The sequence below is a fragment of the Mastigoproctus giganteus genome, chromosome 1 (assembly GCF_048544385.1).
Source record: "Mastigoproctus giganteus isolate SK-2022 chromosome 1, ASM4854438v1, whole genome shotgun sequence".
Taxonomy (NCBI): domain Eukaryota; kingdom Metazoa; phylum Arthropoda; class Arachnida; order Uropygi; family Thelyphonidae; genus Mastigoproctus; species Mastigoproctus giganteus.
Genome location: NC_143575.1, coordinates 126366187 through 126386693, shown reverse-complemented (window position 1 = coordinate 126386693; position 20507 = coordinate 126366187). Strand labels below are relative to the sequence as shown.

General features: G+C 36.6%; 1 protein-coding gene across 1 annotated transcript in view; it reads right to left on the bottom strand.

The window, feature by feature from the left end:
- The window catches only part of Uggt (UDP-glucose-glycoprotein glucosyltransferase), an 820111-nt gene that overhangs the window by 315827 nt on the left and 483777 nt on the right, over positions 1 to 20507 (bottom strand). The window contains exon 31 of the mRNA XM_090386735.1: positions 9338 to 9422. Coding sequence (XP_090242861.1) covers positions 9338 to 9422 — 85 coding nt within the window. The remainder of the gene's footprint in view (positions 1 to 9337; positions 9423 to 20507) is intronic.

Genomic DNA, 20507 nt, shown 5'->3' with positions numbered 1-20507 from the left:
AATAACCATGATATCTTGTTTCTTTGGCAAGTTTCACACGTACTTAAAAAGACAGACACTGATTGGTTTAACAAAATCCTCTTTTAGCCAATGGAACAATAATCATTAATTGTTGGAACAAATTACTACCTAGAGACATTATGGAAAGGGTTAGATACATGCCCCCCCCCCCTAGGCTGATGCTGAATAAGTCTGGCTTCGATGCATCAATTTGCCTTTACTATATGTAGCATGGTTTGACACAGCATAAACTGTTTCCACACTCTGAGTTTTAGGTTAGAATAAATAATATGGGGTGATACAATGTTCTCTTCACACTTGTCCAACAACAATTATTTGTTTCTGCAGGCCATTTTCTTACAGATTTTGCAGTGCTTTGTTGGATTTAGTAATTACTCATGCAACAGTGTTCTAAATGGAGACTCATGAATAACTTCTCCTGTAAACCCTTTTCTGTATGGAACCTTACAATGAGACGTATATTAAATCAAACACTGCATGCCCTGATACAATTCAATCCCATAATTAATTTTGACTGGGCAGTAGAACTATGTTTTGAAATGAAACTAAAAATTTTGCCCTTTTCTACATAATCCCAGGTATCCGTAAAACTAAATTCCAAAAATCTAAACTACAATCTGTACTACTTAAGATTATAGCATGTTTCAACCAATCTGTATGTTTTGTATACATACATAATTTTGTGTATGTGTACGAAGCCTACAAGGCGGTCATGAAAATGTCAGCAAGAGCTTGAATTTAAATAGTTTCAGAGTGGATTATTTTGTAAGGAATTTGCAAAAGGTTCTTATGAGTCTTAGGAAGCTCATAAGAACCTATAGATGCTGTAAATCATAAATTTCTTTTGACATACAAATTTGTACATGTCCCTTAGAGCTTGTTTTTTCCTTTCTTTAAAACTTTTTTAAAGAAAGCCTTATTTAAAGTTTTATAAGTCTAATTTTCCTTGGTGATTTAAATGTTCATAATTATAAATGATTAATTTTCCAGATATATCAACTCAGCAGTGTGGGCAAGGTATCACAAGTATCAAATCCTTGCTTGTAAAGTTGCTGAGGTCTCTGCTGTAACACAACTTAATTATCTACTACAATATAAGAGCTGACCAGGCTAGCCGGGCGGGTAAAGTGCCTGCCTGGCAGCCCAAAGGTTGCCAGGCAGGCACTTTACCCACCCGGCCTGGCAACCCAAAGGTTGCGGGTTCGATTCCCGCCTCAGGCTTGGTTCAAAGTACTGCAAAAACCGTGGAAAGGTGCATTATGTCCACAGAAGCCTATGCACCAACAACTACCAAAAAAAAAAAAAAACAATATAAGACTAAATAATCCTTCAAACTATATGATCAATTGTATTTGAACATCCCTCAATGAATACTGTGTATGTCAGAAGTTCCCTACACATGCACACACCAATATAAATCTTGTGGATCTACCAGTGCACAAACAGCATGTTAGAAATCAGTTGGATTTTAGATAAGAAATCACCAAATTTCAGTGGTTGGATGCCAGATCAGTAACAATACCGTGACTGTGACTTGGCTGAACTCCTCTAAATCCACTACACAGATGCAATCACAGACAGAAACCACTGAACATCTAATTTAACATCCAAGATAAAGCTTTATCAACTGATAATATTAACAGAAAGGCAATGCCTCTGAACCAACAATTAAATGCTGAAGCAAGCATCCACACTTCACCCTCTCTCTATTCCAACAGTCTGCATGGTTAATGGCAAAAAACTTTTGAGTAGCCTGAAGATTTTCAAGTGGCTTTCACCATTTGACAACCTTCAGGCTACTCACTCCAAGAAACCCTGCAGTAACCCTCAATCCATATTCTTTGTCTTCATTTGGTTTTAGTTCATTGCATTATTGTGCACCAAACTGATATATTAGTAATCTCATCTCTCTTAGTACGTTCAGATTCATTTACCTCAGAGGAAGGAGTCATAGAGCTTCATATGCAATTAATTTAGTATTTATTAAATATCTAAATTATGTGATATTCCAAAGCAGTATTGTCATCACTAAAATTATTGATTTGTGTGTGTTTCCAATAATGACCTCCAGCATTTTAAATAATAGTTTGTTATGCATTTTTAAAAACAACTTTTCAAATATTTATTATCCAGTTCCTTAATAATAACTTTTTTTTTTGAACACCTTTGACTTCGTTCACATTTCCAATTCTACTGAAGATTTCTTCTAATAAATCTGCAGTAGGGTTGGCAATGCAACCTGAAATTCTGTTTATATAGTTTATAATTACAATGGTTATTTTTTTTAGGGAAAAAAAATCAGTTATTACATTCTTGTGGTCTATTGTCATCAGATATTAATCAGCCATTAGATAAAGAGAGCTAGTAAATATAGGTCTCCTGCATCATGTGAAAACTGAGCATTTGAACTCTAAATGTTTTCAATGGCCGAGTTCAAACACATTCTAAGATATTGTATTTGAGCATGTAAATTCTTAAGTTTCTTGCATCATTGTGGAATTATGAAGTATTAATTATGGCAAAGTGTCATATAGAAGAAATGGGAGAGAGAGAGATTTTAATCACATTATTTGCCATTGTGACCAAAGCATCTCCATGGGCTTGGATCATTATTTTCATTATATTCATGTAGTGGTGAAATTTGCGGCCAAAAAAGTGCTTTCCTGACATTCTGCAGCATTAATGTTAACTGCTCTCTAATACTGTCATCAGTGCTTAAGTTCTAAAAGTTGCACACCTTAGGTCACTTTCTTGTTATGGTCACTTGTGTGTCAACCAATCTCAGTCATGTATCATTTGCAATTACAACAATACCATCTTCTATCACTCTACCACCATTTTATCCATAGCAGCAACTTGCTCCTAATACCAGACTGCAAATCGGTATGGCAGTCTTTCGTGTGGAACAGTGTCAAATGCTTCTTTGAAATATAAGTATAGGATGACAAAATTAATTTTTGCATCCAGTTCCTGTATTATTACTACATCATAGTAGCAAATCAGATTGGTTGGACAAGATCCTTTAACAAATACATGTTATCATTTCTGTGTAATTTAATTTCTTTCAAGATGATCCTACTGTATTTCTTTAACCACTGATTATTATTTTCCCTGGAAGAGAAGTCAAGATTACAAGTCTACAGATTCTCAATTTTCCCTCTGATCCCACCTTTATAAGTAGATCAGACACTTGCATACTCCAATCTATACAGGTCTTCATTGAATCAAAGTATGCTTCCATAATTATGGCCTGTTTACCTCTTTTGCTGCTTCTTTAAATATAAGTGGACAGATTCCAGCTGCCCCAGGTGCACTGCAGACAGTGGTTCCTTTATCTGAAGAATTTTAATGTATGAAGCTGCTGACAATCAGATAAAGAGTATTAGTTTTTCTTGTCTCTCTGACATGCTGTTGCTGCAGAAAGCAGTCATCCAATAAATCCAAAAAAATTCTGCTTTGTGCAAGTGGCCAATTCACAAGTTCCAGACAATATTTGGAAAGTTAAACTCTCCCATTAAATGACATTCTGATTTAAGCATACTAACTTTTGACTTCAACAATTTCTCTTCCATTTCCCTCAAGTTATCAAAAAATCTTCTAGCAAAATATTCATTTAGTTTGTTGTGCATATAAATGGCATATTGTTTGTTTGTTTGGGGATTTATTAGGTGCATCGGCATCTGTGGCCATAGTGTGCCACTGAATGGCATAACTTCAAGAGTTATGCAATTCGTATTTAGGGTCAACATGAATCATTATTTTCCTTCTAGTATTAACATAAACAAAGAATTTTGTTAATTTGCTTTGTATTCTTGGCCAAAGACTTCTCATAACTTATCATAGCTTGCCTAACTATTTCAGTGATTTGACTGTAGACTAGTTTATACTTACTGTAGGTGTCTGTCTTTTGATGATTTATAATCATCCCATGCACTTTTCTTCTCTGCCACTAGTTTCATCAGTTCATTTTCATCCATTAGATTGAACATTGGGCCTTATAATTACTATCATTACTCTATGATTACTTTCCTGAATGCTGTCAATTATAGTTTCCGGTTATTAACATCATCAGTCAGTCTCACTGAAAAGAATTTAAAAAATGTCTAAATACACCGTAATTACATTTACCCTTAACAGTAGTTATATCTTTAAAAAGATCCCACTTCAATACATTGTGATCACTACAGTCTAGTGATTCCTTATTTGGAGATTTAATTTATGAAGGGTCAGTGCTGACAATCAAATCAAGATTACTGCTTTCTCTTGTTGCTTGTCTAACATGCTGCTGAAGAAAGCAGTCATCCAATAAATCTAGATAATTTTTTCTACTGTGTGAGTAACCAACCCACAAAATCTCAGTCAATATCTGGAAAATTAAAATATCCCATTACAAGACAATGTGATTTAACTCTAAAAGCCGTTCATCATACTCATTACAATCCTTTAGCCTATAAACACCCTTCTACTCTCATTTTTGCTTTCACAGTGTATGTCACATTAAACTAACAATGTTGCATCAGCCACTCAAGTCAGCTGGATGAACTGCTTTATTCTCTGTTTTACTTAACCAAGAGTATATCTCCCTCCACATCCTGTCCTGTTTGTCCTTCCTGTTCATACTGCACGATCATATTCAAATTCCACATCCCTTATGTCTGAGTGGCACAATGTTTGTGATATCTCTATAATGTCAACATCTGATGACTTACCTAGTATTTCAAATTAATGTACTATATTCCTAGCATTAGTGTACAAGAAAGTATATGGGTACCTGGTTTTTCTTTTAGCAAGCCTAACACAGCCCATGTATTTGCCTGTATCATGAGAGCGTCCAGCATATCTTGAAATCTCTGCTTTCCAAGCTGCTATATGTCCCAATAGAAGCAGCACAACAATCACTTTGTTTTTTGGCTGCTGTTAAATCTATTAGGCTCTGTATTGCCCAAACTGACAGGTCTCCAACCCACCTAACACTGCTGCATAGCATCAGCAAATATTCTTGCACCCGTTCTACTGAAATGTATCCTATCTATGTAGAAACAGTCTTACTTGTTAAGTACAAACCATGAAGAGAAAAACTTCCACCCTGTGAACCTTGAACAGTCTCTACAGGGCCTGACTGACTAATAACGCTCTGATTATGTACTCCTGTCTATCGGGTCTGCAGAAAATTGCAAATTCTTTCAAATTTAATCCTAACTCATAACTTTTTCTCAACATTGCTCTATAGCTGTGTTAAATAAATCCTTAGTTCTTCTATTCTTAATATCATTAGTAGCAACAGGTACAACCCACCATCTGTGCCCTTAAAAGATAACTGCTCTACAATGTTATTAACTTCTGGCAGACATATCCTGCTCTTATTCCACCTGTCCTTTTTGCACAACATATTTCCTAAAGAGTCACTAAATATATACCTACTTCTAGTGGGAACTGAGATCTCCACTGTGGGAATGTCACTATTGGTGATAATGAAACATATGCTATAGCAATGGTCTATATTAGGTCTGTAATGATTAGGCTGTAAAAATCATTACCAAAGCTTCACATGAAAGAGACAATCTGAACTCAATTGTTGGTCTTCTCACCTGGCTGAATATTCTCTTGCACTCAGCAAGAGAATAATCTCAAGCATGATTTGGGATAACACATTTCAAGTTTCCATGTTAATTTGTTATTTCCTCAAGCGAAGACCACTGTATGTCAATTTTTTTTATAATAGCATTTGGTACATTTTCACTCTAAAAGTGACAGAAGTGATCCTGTAAAAATCTTTTGCTTCATCTATGTTTTAATAACATCAAGAAGTACTGGAAGTTGTCCACAAAATATTTAAAAATTGAAAATAAATTATTAAGTAGCAAATATTTGCCATTGTTAAGAAATTCGTCATGGTCCTTGAGGGTATTGCAGACAATCTCTCCGATATGCTAAGCTGTGCTGGCTACCTGGGATTCTAAAATGCTGGTGGAACTGATATTTGGGTGACACTCAAGTCAAGTGGACCTAATTTCAGCGAAGTCCGGTCGGTCTGTGACAGCCAAATGCTCTGCTTGCACCTTCACGATGGTGGGACTGTTAGTAACCCTGGGTATAACTCCCATGTGCAAGTCCTGAAATACGACACCTAACACACTGTGGGGGTGTACATCCAGATGTGAACAAAGGTAAGCAGGAGTCGAGGTGTGCCGTCCACACCACACTGAGGAATGCCGCCACTCTGTTACCAGGCAATACTTAGTGGCAGATGATTCTCATTAACTGGCGCAATACCACCACTTTGCTTACTGGAGGCTTGAAGTGATGGACCCCATGTTTAGTCTTCAGAGCTTTAGTAAACCTCCCTACTCCCTTCCCTCATGCAGTATGATTGACGTCTTTTGAGGTTATGATGGACATCATGGCGATTACAATCTTCCTTGCATTTCGAGGGTGCAGCTCTAAAATGGTGTTCGCAAGCCAGCCACTAGTTAGTACACCGGATTGAACCTATTGCTACAATATCAGCTAGCATATAATCTCAACAAAACCACATACTAATACTACATGAACACTAACCTACATAAATCTAGCCTTTAGAGTTTTTGTATTGTATTGTTTTGTATTCATCACATTGCCTGACATGGAGTTGGGGGGGAAACCCCCAGAGCCACATTACAAATAACACTATACCCTATGCCTCTACTCTGCCAGATAGTGACTGGAGGGAGTCTGAGTGGTGTGTATGCAGGTCACATTATCAAAGCCATGTTATGCCAAAGAGCTGGGTATATTCTTACCATGGGTGTGCCATATCCAAAAATTTCATTACTTCATACAGCATAGGTGCCTCTGTAGCCAGGTGGGCAGGAGCAGCAGTGTGTAGCACACTGCTTCTTGATTAGACTGAGGTTCGAGCCCGAGACCACCAAATACGGAAAGGTCAGGGAATGACCACCACATATCCCCAGAGCAATATGGCCTTAGTTGCTAATGCTCCTAAAAACCAAATAGCAAACAACAACAAACACTTCATACAGCATAAAGATCTTCTAAATAAGCTTCTATCTTATGGTTTGCCAACTGTTTTTTGTAAGTGAATATCCAGTTTTCTCTCTGACCACTCACTGCGGGTGATGGTAGATGGCTCTCTGTCTTCTAACTTCTCCACTAATGCTGGTGTTCCCAAGGTTCAGTTCTTTCTCCCATTCTTTTCCTCTTGTACATTAATGACCTTCTTCCATTGACGGGAAATCCTAATCATAGTTTTGCTGATGATAGCACATTGCATTCCACCTTCCAGTTTGAAAAACCTTGCCCTGCTCAAACAGCTTCAACTTCTCAAATAACCACCACCAATTTATTAAATGATGATCTCCAAGTAATTCTCCAGTGGGGCAAAGATAACTTAGTTGATTTCAATCCTTCTAAAACTTAGTCCTGTCTTATATCTGACAAAAAGGATTCTTCTGATCCTATGCTTATTTTCGATGACACTGATTTCTAGGCAGGGCCATATACCTCTATTGGGGATTACTTTGACTTCTAATCTCTCTCTCTCTCTCTTGGCACATTAAAAATATTGCTTTTTCTGCATCTAAAGAACTGGGTTTTCTCTTTCACTCTGGGTGTTACTTTTCTTCCAAACAGCTGTTCACTCTGTAGAAATTGCAAATCTGCCCTGCCAAACCAAGGAATATTGTTCCCACATTTGGGGTGGTGCTCCCAAAACTTCTCTCAAGATTCTAGATTCCATTCAAAAGAGGGAAGTTAGGTTAATTAATGACTCATCTCCAACAGAGCTTCTCCACTCTGTCTCGCAGACATTCTGTTTCTGCTGCACGCCTTTTCTATAGATACATCCGTGGGCACTATTCTTCTGAATTGGCTTCTATAATTCTTGCTCTCTCTTCCAAACCAGTCCAAATACATGCTGCAACAATTCAACGTCCTTTTACTGTCCAACTTCAAGCTCACAGAACCAACTTTTTTCTTCCTCATTTATTCATTTAATTTCTGTTAAAAACCTTCCTTCATACATATTTCCTGAAAATTACAATCTACTGAAGTTCAAGTCAAATGTCCAATCTCTGAATTTTCATCTTCTCAACCTCCAACCCATGCATGGTACTCAAATTACTATAGGTTGTAATACCTCTTGTGTTTGGGGTTTTCATTAGTAATAAAAAAAAAAATTTCGCCAATTGATGAAATATATTCTACTTTGGTATTTATAAGAACATTTTTCAATGGGAATTTGTGCACTACATAATCACATTCAACAGTAGCAGAGTATTTCCTCACTTTGGGTATGTGTCATTTCTGTGACACCATGTGGATGCAGATTATGGGCAGTTGGATCTGTATTTAATAATTTTATAGAGATCAAGGTTATTATTATATTAAACCACTCTTATACCACATCAAAATTAATATAGTTTATTAGGCTGTTCGCCTACTTGGTGGCAAAAAGCCTAATAAATGATGAATATCTTACTGATATCCATCATCAGCGAAATGTCAGCCTAATGTATAATAATGTAGGCAAACAGCTTAATACACTATATTAATTTTCTCATGGTATAAGAGTGGTTTAATATAATAACCTTAATGGAAAACAACCATGTAGCATCCTTCCCTAACTAAATTTTATAGAGAATTTAATTTTTAAAGGGTTATAAAAATTAGCCTCTAAATGTTTGTATTATTGGAATGTTTTCTGTAAAGTTTTCTTTCCTGATTGTTTTAATAAACTTGATCACCTTTTGCCTTTAAAATATACATGGAGTGCAGCATTGTTTAATTTTGCATTAGAGTTAGTAATTCTTCCGTCTTTCTCCCAATATATTACTATTAGAAATTGTGATTACACTTAGTCAGAAATACTGTAGAACTGTAGTTCTACAGTATTTCTGACTAAGCATAAAAAAAGAGACTGTAGAACCTAGTAGAAAAATTTAAACAACATTTCATACATTAACGGACACACTTTTTGAAGTGACCTTCAAACCATGGATCAATTTAAATACTCCCAGAAATTGCATGTTGGTGTGCTCTATTGAATGTATCTCAAAATGGCTAAAGAAGCATATAAATTCATTAGGAAAGCTCAAGCACTGGTATTTTGCAAACAGAATTTTAGAAACCAAAAAAGTCTTTTCAGAAAAGGGCCAATGTGTGTGACAATTAGAGGTGACTCGACTTAATGGTTAATACTCTGTTTTAAAAGCATCATCTTTTTTTTGTCTCATATCCTCACATTGAAATCAAAGAAAAACATGAAAATAACAATAGCAGCGATATGTGAAAAAAACCTAATTACATGTACATCACTTACTCGGATCTTTAAAATATGGCTCCTAAAGCTACTTATAATTACAACAACTTCTAAAGAACCAGGTGGCGAATCAGTTCCTTCATGACTAAAAGAAATTAATAGTAAAAAAATGTAAATAAAAAATATAACCTCAAACAGAAGACAATTTAATAAGGGCTGCTCAAAGAAAGGATGTTTATAAATTTAAAACAATAAAATTTATCAAATATTTCTAATTTACTGGCACATAAAATATTCTTTAAATAACATAGCAGTTTACTGTGACTGCATATGGCAGTAGCTCAAAATCACGATAATTTTCTCTTAACAATTTATAGATGTTCAATCTATCTATAAATTTTGTATATCTGTAATCTATAAAAAAGGCTAATGGTCTGCAGTCAATGAACAAAATATTAATAGACTTGCTTCTAAGTGCATAAAGATTGTTGGTATTTGTTGAGTCTTACTAATATATTGAGTATATCTCTGGTAATATTCATATCATAGTATACCAACTACCTAAAAATGATTCATACCTGGACTTCTTAGATCCCCCAGGTTGCTGATGCTAATCGAAAACATTATGTATTCATTGAGATCTGTTTGAAAATGAATAATAATGACAGTGAAAGTAATGATGACAGTTTGAGAAAGAGGTCACTGTCATTTTCCTACTGTTCAGAAGGCACCAATCAGGCTACCCTCTGACAGTGGGCAGCCTGATTAAATTTTTCTGGATTTCAGGAAGACCTCAAAGTGCCTCCAAATGTTTTGAAGATGCATATTTCATTGAATATCACACAGAGTTGAACTTTTTTATTTACATATGTAAACATTAATAATGACTAAAAGGGTGCTTAGCAGTTAAAAATATAAATTTATTTAATTTGTTAAATCTAAACTAATGACAATATACAAAGCTACAACAAATGTGACTAATCACTTTATAAAATCACAGAATATCTGCACACCCAATGCTTTCCATTCAAAAATTTCTTGCAAAGCACTCCATTACTGTGGTTCTCCACAATAGTACCAAATTTACCTCCAGGGGCTCACATCTGGTGAGTATGGGCTTGGCACACCCAGGGTCCTGAGCTGGATATCATCATTATTCTCTTGTTTGGTGATTCCTTTCTTCTTCTTCTTCTTCTTCTTCTCTCTCTCTCTCTCTCTCTCTCTCTCTCTCTCTCTCTCTCTCTCTCTCTCTCTCTCTCTCTCTCTCTCTCAGGATTATTAGGGAATTTTTTTTTTTTGGCTGGTGCAGCATAAGCCTCAGGCTTCATTGCACCATATGGCTGCTAATAATAATAATTCAGCTCACTGTGATACATTAGAACATCAGTTATCCGGAATAATTTGAAAGGGTGATCTTTCTTCATTTTTTTTTATTAACGGTAGTACAGTAAGCTCCGGTTATAGTGATCATGTTTGCGAATTGAATTTTGATTATAATAAGCAAAAGATAGAGTTTACTACCTGTTTATAACAGATATTACAAACAAAAAGCCCAATAATCCAAAAACTGCAATTTTTTTTTTTTTGTTTGTTTTTTGGTTGTGACTTTCAGAAATGTGCTTTAGAAAAATATCACAGAGACTACTGGGTTTTCCCGGAAATCTTGAGTGAATTTCGGAGTAGTTTAGCTCCAGATTCGGTAAGAATAATAAACTGTGCAATTTATTAGTTTTCTCAATTTTTTTATGGTAAAATGTGAATGAAAAAAAAAAAAAAAAAAAAAACACAGTTTTAACACTGCAACAAATAACAGAAATTATTAATAGAATTAGAAACAGCGAAAATTTAGAAAATCTCTCCAAAGAGTTTAATGTGGACTTCAACAATTTACGAGAAGATTTCCAATGCTATAACAGAATTTGTGCCGATTATGGATAGCGAAGGAGGATCTAGCAAGAAAAAGATTATGTCGAAACCTGAAAATGCTGCTTTAGAGAGTGCACTCACTTAATTTTTTTTTTTTTTTGTTTTCTTCAGAGCGAAGTTTAGGTCTGGCCCAATGTTGTGTGAAAAAGCATTGGATTTTAATCGAATATTAATAGGTTATGAAGATTTTACGGCAAGCACAGGTTGGCTGAAAAACTTTAAACAGAGACACAGTATATGCGAATTAGATATTCAAGGTGAGAAACTTCCTGCACACAAATCGGCAGCAGTTTCCTTTGAAAAGTAAGTTTGCTTCAGTTATAGCAAATTAAGAGAAAGAATTGTTTATAATGTTGATGAGATGGGCTTATTATGGAAAGCATTACCCAGAAAATCCCTAGCCACTAAAAGAGAAATGCCTGCATTTCTCTTTTAATATGAGAAAAGGGTATTAATATGAGAAAAGAGTGAGTTACAATTGTTGTGTGTGTGCAAATGCTGCTGGAATGCACAGATTGTCTATGCACATTATGGGCAAGTCGAAAAAACCGAAATCTTTCTAATTTTGCTGTTTTGATTTTAAAAGATCTTCCTTTTAAATATTTAAAAAAATCTTTCTAATTTTCCTGTTTTGTTTAAAAATCATAAAAATGTCTGTATGGATGTTTCTGTTTTCCGAGATTGGTTTAAATTTTTTTTTTAAAATTAATCTTATTTAATTTAATCGTCAGGTAAGATTAAATTTATTTAATCTTACTAAATTTTCTGGTTCGTTTCCAGAAAATTTGACTATCCAGAAGAGGTCTGACATCAATTATTCTGGATAACTGATGCTCTACTGTGTGTGTGTATATATATATATATATATATATATATATAGAGTGATTCACTACCAGTACGACAAACTTGCAGGAGGTGTAGGGGGCACAAAGATGAATCGGAATCACATAGCATTGCAGGGTCTGAAATGCCTTCATCATGCGGTAGAGGATGTTGAACGGGAGGTTGCGTGAACAGCGATCCCATTGGAAGTCAGCATTTGCAAACCGTTTCTGTTGAAGAAACCAAGCAGCAAAAGTCCTCCGGAGTGGATAATCTGCAGGCTCCAATGATTGGACGCGTTGCAGATGGTATGAACTCATTTGGTTTGTTGACAGTATCCTCCATACAGTGGATTGGGAAATACCCAATCGTTGGCCTATCGCTCGAGTACTTGTACTCGGATTGCCTTCTGCAAGACGTAGGGCATTCTTCTCATTGTCTGGTGTCCTCGTCATTCGCTCTCGATTCATGGTACCTCTCGTGAAACAACCAGTCTCACGTAACCTTCTGTGCACATGTGCGAAAATCGTATGATGAGGAGCACACTTGTGCGGGAAACGTTCCTGGTACAAGCACAGAGCGGCGTGTCCGTTACAGTCCGCAGCTCCATATGCGAGGTGCATGTCGGCCAGTTCAATGTTTGAATACTCATCCATCCTACTGCCTCGGGAACAGGTTCGCAAATGCTGACTTCCAGCGGGATCGCTGTTAACGCAACCTCCGGTTCAACGTCCTCTACCGCATGATGAAGGCATTTCGGACCCTGCAACGCTATGTGATTCCGATTTGTCTTTATGTCCCCTACACCTCCTGCAAGTTTGTCGCACTGGTAGTGAATAACCTTGTGTATATATATATATGTGTGTGTGTGTATATATATATATATATATATAGTAATGAAATAATGTTAAAATGTAGAGTCCATTCTGTGTTTAAAAACCGAAGCAATCCATGAACTAACCGGACCCTAGGCAACAATGGTTAAACATAAATATTAAACTCAATAATAAAAATTATATATAAATAGCCGTCCACGGGAAAGATACTTTGCAAGGGACTTTGTCGAGGGCTAAACCCCTACAAAATACCAGACCCATGGCTGGCTGAGCTATCAGTTTCTGTTGTCATCTGCCTGTATAACTAGGACCTAAAGAGTCCATAAGTACTCGAAAGATGGGTATAATATAATAAGATAGAAATTATAATAATATTAATAAAAAATAATAAAATTAAAACAATATTATTTTTAATTGATTAATAATATTATAATTTTTTGAAAAATTAAAATAATATTATTAATATTATTATAATTTCTATCTTATTATATTATACCCATCTTTCGAGTACTTGTGGACTCTTTAGGTCCTAGTTATACAGGCAGATGACAACAGAAACTGACAGATAGTATCTTTCCCATGAATGGCTATTTATATATAATTTTTATTGAGTTTAATATTTATGTTTAACCATTGTTGCCTAGGGTCCGGTTAGTTCATGGATTGCTTCAGTTTTTAAACACAGGATGGACTGTACATTTTAACATTATTTCATTACTACATAACAACGGATGTAATGTTCTATCACAGATGGCATTAATCCGATTGGTTAATATTATCATATAATATCCCTGTTCAATGCTTTAGTAATTATAGCATTAGTAAATATAACATCACTGTTCCACGCTTTAGTAATTTGATTCTATATATATATATAAATGAGTTTTTTTTAACGTATCAGTTGTATCAGTTCCTGATACATGGTCAGGTGTAGTCCCCTGATGAAATACCTGATCATGTATCAATATTTATTTCAGCTGACATCAGATCAAGCATTTTTTGCATTACCTATATTAGACCATTTACTAAATATGTTCCCCTCATACCTGATGACAGCTATACCATCTTCATTTTATTTTTATTTTATTTGCATTTTATTAGTATTTTGTTATACTAATTTTACTTTACAGTTCCCCTACTTTATACTGATTTGGAAATTCAGCCCATAGTTTACTTAATTCATCATAACCTCTAGGATATTAACATTCTTTCACCTTACAGTAATCTACTACTCTTCCTTTTCTACTTTCCTCACCTTTATAGTTACTGGCACCCTGTGTAACTTTCACATCAATTTATGCATACTTAATTAAATTAATATCATTACAACATATATATATATACAGGAATACCTCGCATAGCACGGTTAATTTGTGCCAAAAAAATACCACACTATGCAAAACCGCGCTGATTGAGGTATTATTAGTATGTATTTTAATGTAACGACAATTTGATTATATGGATCGAGTTGCAAAAATATATAGGTGTTTGTTTTCTATAAATTGATGCACATGAAGTTCTTGCAAAAAAAAAAAAAAAAAAAACCTAAAATGATAAAAATGAAAAATACTTGTAAGTACAGTAGAAATGATTTTTATTGCAGTATGTACATACCAAAAGAATATAAGTGAAGTTCGATGTTTGGATCTAGAAGAACACTCAGCGGCATTACATTTCTTCTTTCCACTCATATTTGCATATAAAGGTGTAACGTTTTTAAAAAATAATCTTTAATAAAAATACACAGCAAAAAATATTTGTATAGCTTATGCACAATCAACGACCTCAACTGCTCGGAATCTAGAGTGTTTACTAATGTATGAATGCTGGCAGAGTCCGTATATAATGGGAGTTTCGACAACAGTCAGAATGGCCTTGAATCCATAAAGCATTGGCCATAATACATACATACATATCAAATGTATTGGTGAGTAACACAGTTAATTTCTTTTCAATTTGTAAACCGTGCTGTTCGAAACCATGCTATGTGAGGTATTCCTGTACACACACACGCATGCAGTAAGCGCCGGTTATAGTGATCATGTTTGCAAATTCAATTTTGATTCTAATCAACGCGATTCTAATAAGAAAAATTGATGAATATTATCCACAGGCTATAAAAATAAAGATATAAAGCACAAATTTGAACTTTATTACCAATTAAATGATGCATGATCCACAGGCTAGCAAAATAAAAATAAATTTATACTGGCATACTATCTTAATCAATATTTTAGATTGCTTTAAATCATCATACAAAGTCTATTTATAGATTTTTCAATACAGTCACTCCTCGGCTTACGTAATACTCAACTTTACGCAAGTTTTTGCCGGCCGGTGCAAACTTAAAAAAATCGTGGAAACATATTTTTGCATCCCATACAAATAAATGGAGGTATCGTGAAAATATCGTGATGTGAACCCAATAACACAGGTTTTTTTTTTTTGGTAATTCATTCCAAGACTTCGGAAGTTGAAATTTTCGCTATATAACTAGGCTATTTATTTCTCTAAAAGGTAATATTTTTCTGATGGAAATTGCAGTACACTTTCATCGTTATCATATGTTCTATTATAAGAATCAATTTTGAATACCTTTGTGATATTTTTCTAAAACGCATTTCTGGAGGTCACTACCATAAAACAATAAAAACAATTTGCACTTTTCGGTTTACTGGGCTTTTCTGTTAGCACAATCTATTATAAACAGATAGTAAACTCGTTTGGCCATGGAAAGATCAATGACAACGGACTACGTTCGTTGTCCTTTGCCACATCTAACAACCTGATCATCGGAAACAGCCATTTCCAGCACCCTCAAAAACATCAACTTACATGGCGAAATCCATCTAGCAAGGACTCAGCAATCCTGGACTACATTCTGATCAACGCCCGATTTCGCTCATCACTCATGGACATTCGTGTCATGAGGGGACCTGATTGCGGATCTGATCACTACCTCATCCGGGCTAAGGTGCAGCTCAAATTATGGCATGCAAAAAGGTCATCTCGGTCAGTCAAGCTGGACTGGAGGCAGCTAATGAATGCTGCCAACAAAGGGGCATATTAGATCGCCCTATCCAACCGCTTCGAGACGCTAGCCGTGCCGGAGGATATAAATGAAGAAGAAAAGCAGACTTCTGATGCCATCCTGGAATGTGCCAAGCCCCTATGTCCACCTGCTCGACCTCGTGGACAAACGGAAACAGGCAAAGTTGGTCGACTTTGAACGGTACCGGCAGCTAAACCGAGAAATCCGACAGAGGATGACAGTGGAAAGAAAACCATACTGGAACCAAGTGGCAGACGATCTTGAAGTGGCGGCATCCAAGAACGAGTACCGCACCCTCAGATGTCTGAGTGGAAAGACCAAATTGACTAGTGAAAACATCAAGAATGCTGATGGGACCTTTGTGTGATCACTGTCCGAACGTCTGCAACGGTGGAGTGAATTCTTCAAAGCATTGTATAATCACGACCCACCTCAGGGACCGCCAGAAGCCGCACTATCGATCAATCCCCCTGAAGTCTCCATGGTCGATGTTGAGCCTACAGTAGAAGTGAAAGCAGCCATACAACCCCTAAAGAATGGCAGGGCACCAGGAGTGGACCAAGTCACCACAGAAGCGATCAAAGCCGGGGGAGATGTACTGCTTCGCCGACTACACTCACTCCTCAAAACCATCTGGTGCACTGAACAAATTCCGCTAACATGGAGGAAAGCCATTATCGTACCGATCCACAAGAAAGGTGATAACCGGGATTGCAAGAACTACCACATCAGCCTCCTTTCCATCATCGGAAAGGTCTTTATGAAGATCATCCAGTCAAGGCTGCAAAACCATCGCGAGCAAACCAGTCGAGAAGAACAGGCGGGATTTAGACCCGGGCGGGATGCTGTGATCAAATCTTTGCCATCCGTCAGCTGATGGAGGAGGGGATCCAGTGTGGACGGCGAACCGTCATTGTTTTCATTGACTTTAAGTCTGCTTTCGACTGTGTCCATCGGCCTGCATTATGGAAACTACTAGAGGTCGAACATGTACCTCGAAAAGTCATCACACTCCTCCAAACTGCATACAACGATTTAACCAGCCAGGTGCGCATCCAGAACGATTTATCTGAGGAATTTACCATACAAACTGGAGTCCGCCAAGGGGATGTAGCCTCCCCGTTGCTTTTCAACATCGTGGTTGACGCTATTATGAGGCAAGCATTCAGAAACAGACGGGGCATACAATATGACAAGGATCACTATGTGACTGACCTGATGTTTGCCGATGATAGTGCTATCTTTGCTGGTAACGACTCTAAAGCCACGGACATCCTCTACGACATTGCCCGCATTGCCCGGCCACACGGTTTGAAGATCAATGCTGATAAGGCAAAGGCCCTGACAACAGATGGGTCACAAGCCACCATCTATCTCGAAGGCGTCCAGATCGAGCAAGTGCAAGACTTTAAATACCTTGGGTCGCTGGTCCAGGAGAAGAAAGTTGCATCCACCATGGAAATCCACAGCAGAATTGGACAGGCGGCCACTGCGTTCGCCTCGCTCAAATGGTGTCTGTGGAAGAGGACCAACATTTTCTCAAAGACTAAAATCCGACTCTTCCGGACTTTGATCCTGCCCATTCTCCTTTACGGATCAGAAACATGGATTTGTCTCAAGCTAGATTTAAACAAACTTGAGGTATTCCAAATGCGATGCCTGCGGCAGATTTTGGGCATCTCACTTCGTGACCGCATCACTAATGATACCATCTGCACCAGATGCCAACAGCAACCAACGGTTACTGACCAAATCCAGAAGCGAAGGCTTAGATGGTTTGGCCACATATGTAGAATGGGCACGAACAGAATACCATCCACACTCCTTTGGAGACAACGACCCAATGGAGCATCCAACGGACCGTGCCTAGGAAAACGTGGGCCAAGCAAGTGGAAAATGACTTGAAGAGCCAACGTCTCGACCTTAACCAGGCCAGGACTGACGCCATGGATCGTAAAGTATGGAAGAACATCACAGAGCAAGTCTGAAACCCTGCGGCACCTACAGCAGCATACTGGTTGCGTGGCCAACCGCCTCCCCCAGCTGCCAGCTAAGAACCAAGAAGAAGAAGAAAAAGAAAACTCGATCTTATTCCATTTGCGATAATACTGATAACTGTAATTCTGTGGGTTTTTATGTTAAGGTATTATGGTGAAATGAATTCCCCTTCACTGAAATCTTCAGTCGTATAAAAAACATAAATAAATTTTCAGAATCTTCTCTTCATTCCTATTTACTTATTACAATGGTGAAGGGAAAGGGAACAACGGAAAGTGGAAGTGCTAAAAAACGAAACAAAATTAATTTAGAAATGATGATGATTAATTAAGAAGTACGAAGCAGGACAAAGTTTGTCATCACGGAATTAGGTTTCGCTGCTTCAACAGAGAATACTGTTTTAAAGGACAGTGCGAGTATAAAAGAACACATTAAAGGATCAATGTATTTAAGATCAACAGTGATCACAAAACAGTGTTCAGGTGCTATATCGAAGATGGAAAAGCTATTAATAATATGGATGAAAAACCAGATTCAGAAGCAAGTGCCCCAGAGTCCAATGCTCATTTAAAGCAAAAGCAAGAAGTATTTATGAAGACGTTAAGGATAAGTACGGCAAACCCCAAGCCAAGTTCTTGGCAAGCAACGGGCGGTTTAATTGGTTCAAGCATCGCGCTGGTTTCCAAAACATTAAAGCAATGGTTCTCAACCATTTTTGTCCCATGCACCCTTTTCACCATTTGAGAGAATGTCATCCCCCCTTTGCAAGATCATCTAACTCAAAAGGCTCAAAAATCTATGCATAAAATACAAGAAAAAGTCAAATATAACTATAAATGGAATATTTCCACAGATAAAAAAGTGAAATATTTATCTTTGTTTTTAATTTACTATGTGACATCCAATAAAGTGTGATGTCCTGTAGATTATGTACAATCTGTAGATTTGTAGTTTGCAGAAAGACCAATGTTCCAATGGTTTGAATCTGTCAATATGCCGTCCCAATCCCCCCCCACCCAAAATTTCCCTCCTGGTTGAGAACCGCTGCATTAAAGTACCGGTGAAGTCGCCAGTGCCAATTCTACAGCCACAGTGAAATTTTGTGGTGTGTTGGGGAAAAAACCTTCTAAATCTCCACAGCCCCCTTCCGCAGCAGCATACTTATCAGCTGGAGAGTTAATTTTGGCAATGATGCTTGAAAGGTAAAATTTGCTGATATTACACCTGTCTCCTCTCTCTATTTGTAATTTTATAATTTTGAAATTTTTGTAATTTGTTACACTTTTGTAAGTTTTCCTGCACTTGAGATAAAAAAAAAAAAACTGAATAAATAATTCTACTTACATGTTCATTGAACATTTCTTTTTTGCTTCAATCAAATTCCGAATGCATAGCTGCAAGTTCTGATTAAGCATTTAGGGAAATTCCGACTTACATAAAATTCGACCTATGCAGAGTTTTGCGGAACGCAACCCTTATGTAAGTCGGGGAGTGGCTGTATTGTATAACAGTCTATATTCACGACTACTTGCGCAAGTTTCTTCTAATGCTCTCTTCAGGAAGGCTATACCTTCACGAGTTTGCCATTTCGTAAATGGAAATTGGTTTGAGTTCATCTTCCTCCTCGACGAAATTATCAGTAACAGACAGGGCAATTTTTTTTTTTTCTGTTAAAGCTGTAGTAACTACTCATTTATAACAGATTGTACAAACAAAATTGCCCAATAAACCAAAAAACTGTAAATTGTTTTTGTTTTATGGTTGTGACCTCTAGAAATGTGCTTTAGAAAAATATCACAGAGGCATTCAAAATCTATTCTTATAACTGAAGATGTGATTCTAATAAACAATGAAGTATAGAGCATTTTAGTGATTTGAATCGGTTCTTTGAAATTTGATTCTCTAAAGTGACTGATTCTAATAACCAGTGATCACCATAACCGATGCTTACTGTACGTATTTTTTGTTTCCTTAGCGTAACATCCTCTTGAAAGGTCACATATTTGCAATAAATGAGGAAATTATTCGGAATATAATACAGAAACTATTAACAATTCCAAAATAAGCTATCAGAAATGCTCCATGAATGTGAAGCAGTGGAATTGGTGTATCACACATCAAAGGCAGTACTTTGAAAGAGACCATTTGAATAGTCGATAAACTTCATTTCCCAAATATCAGTTCAATCTCTGAACTTTCTGATCCATATTTTGTGTGTGGGTATTTAAACAGTAGTTCCCAAGAAATAAAACTGCAAGAGGATAGAAGTGTAGTGAGAGTGGAAATAAAAAAAAATAAAAAAGTAAACCAAAAAATAAGCAAAACTGAGAACAATTTAAAATCAAATGATAAAGAATACAGCTACTGAAGCTACAAGCTTAAAATACATTACAGTGGGAATAATAACGATTATAGTGTGAATAATTTCAATGGAGAACTATATGCCAACTGCTATCAGAATCATCCAAAAAAGTAAAACAGAAATGGCATGGATCAAAATTTAACTGATTAACAATGTGAAAGAAAAATAACAGTAGCGCCGAACATGGCCAACATTAAACTAAATTTCAAATCTTGCCAGCTACAATGATGTCGG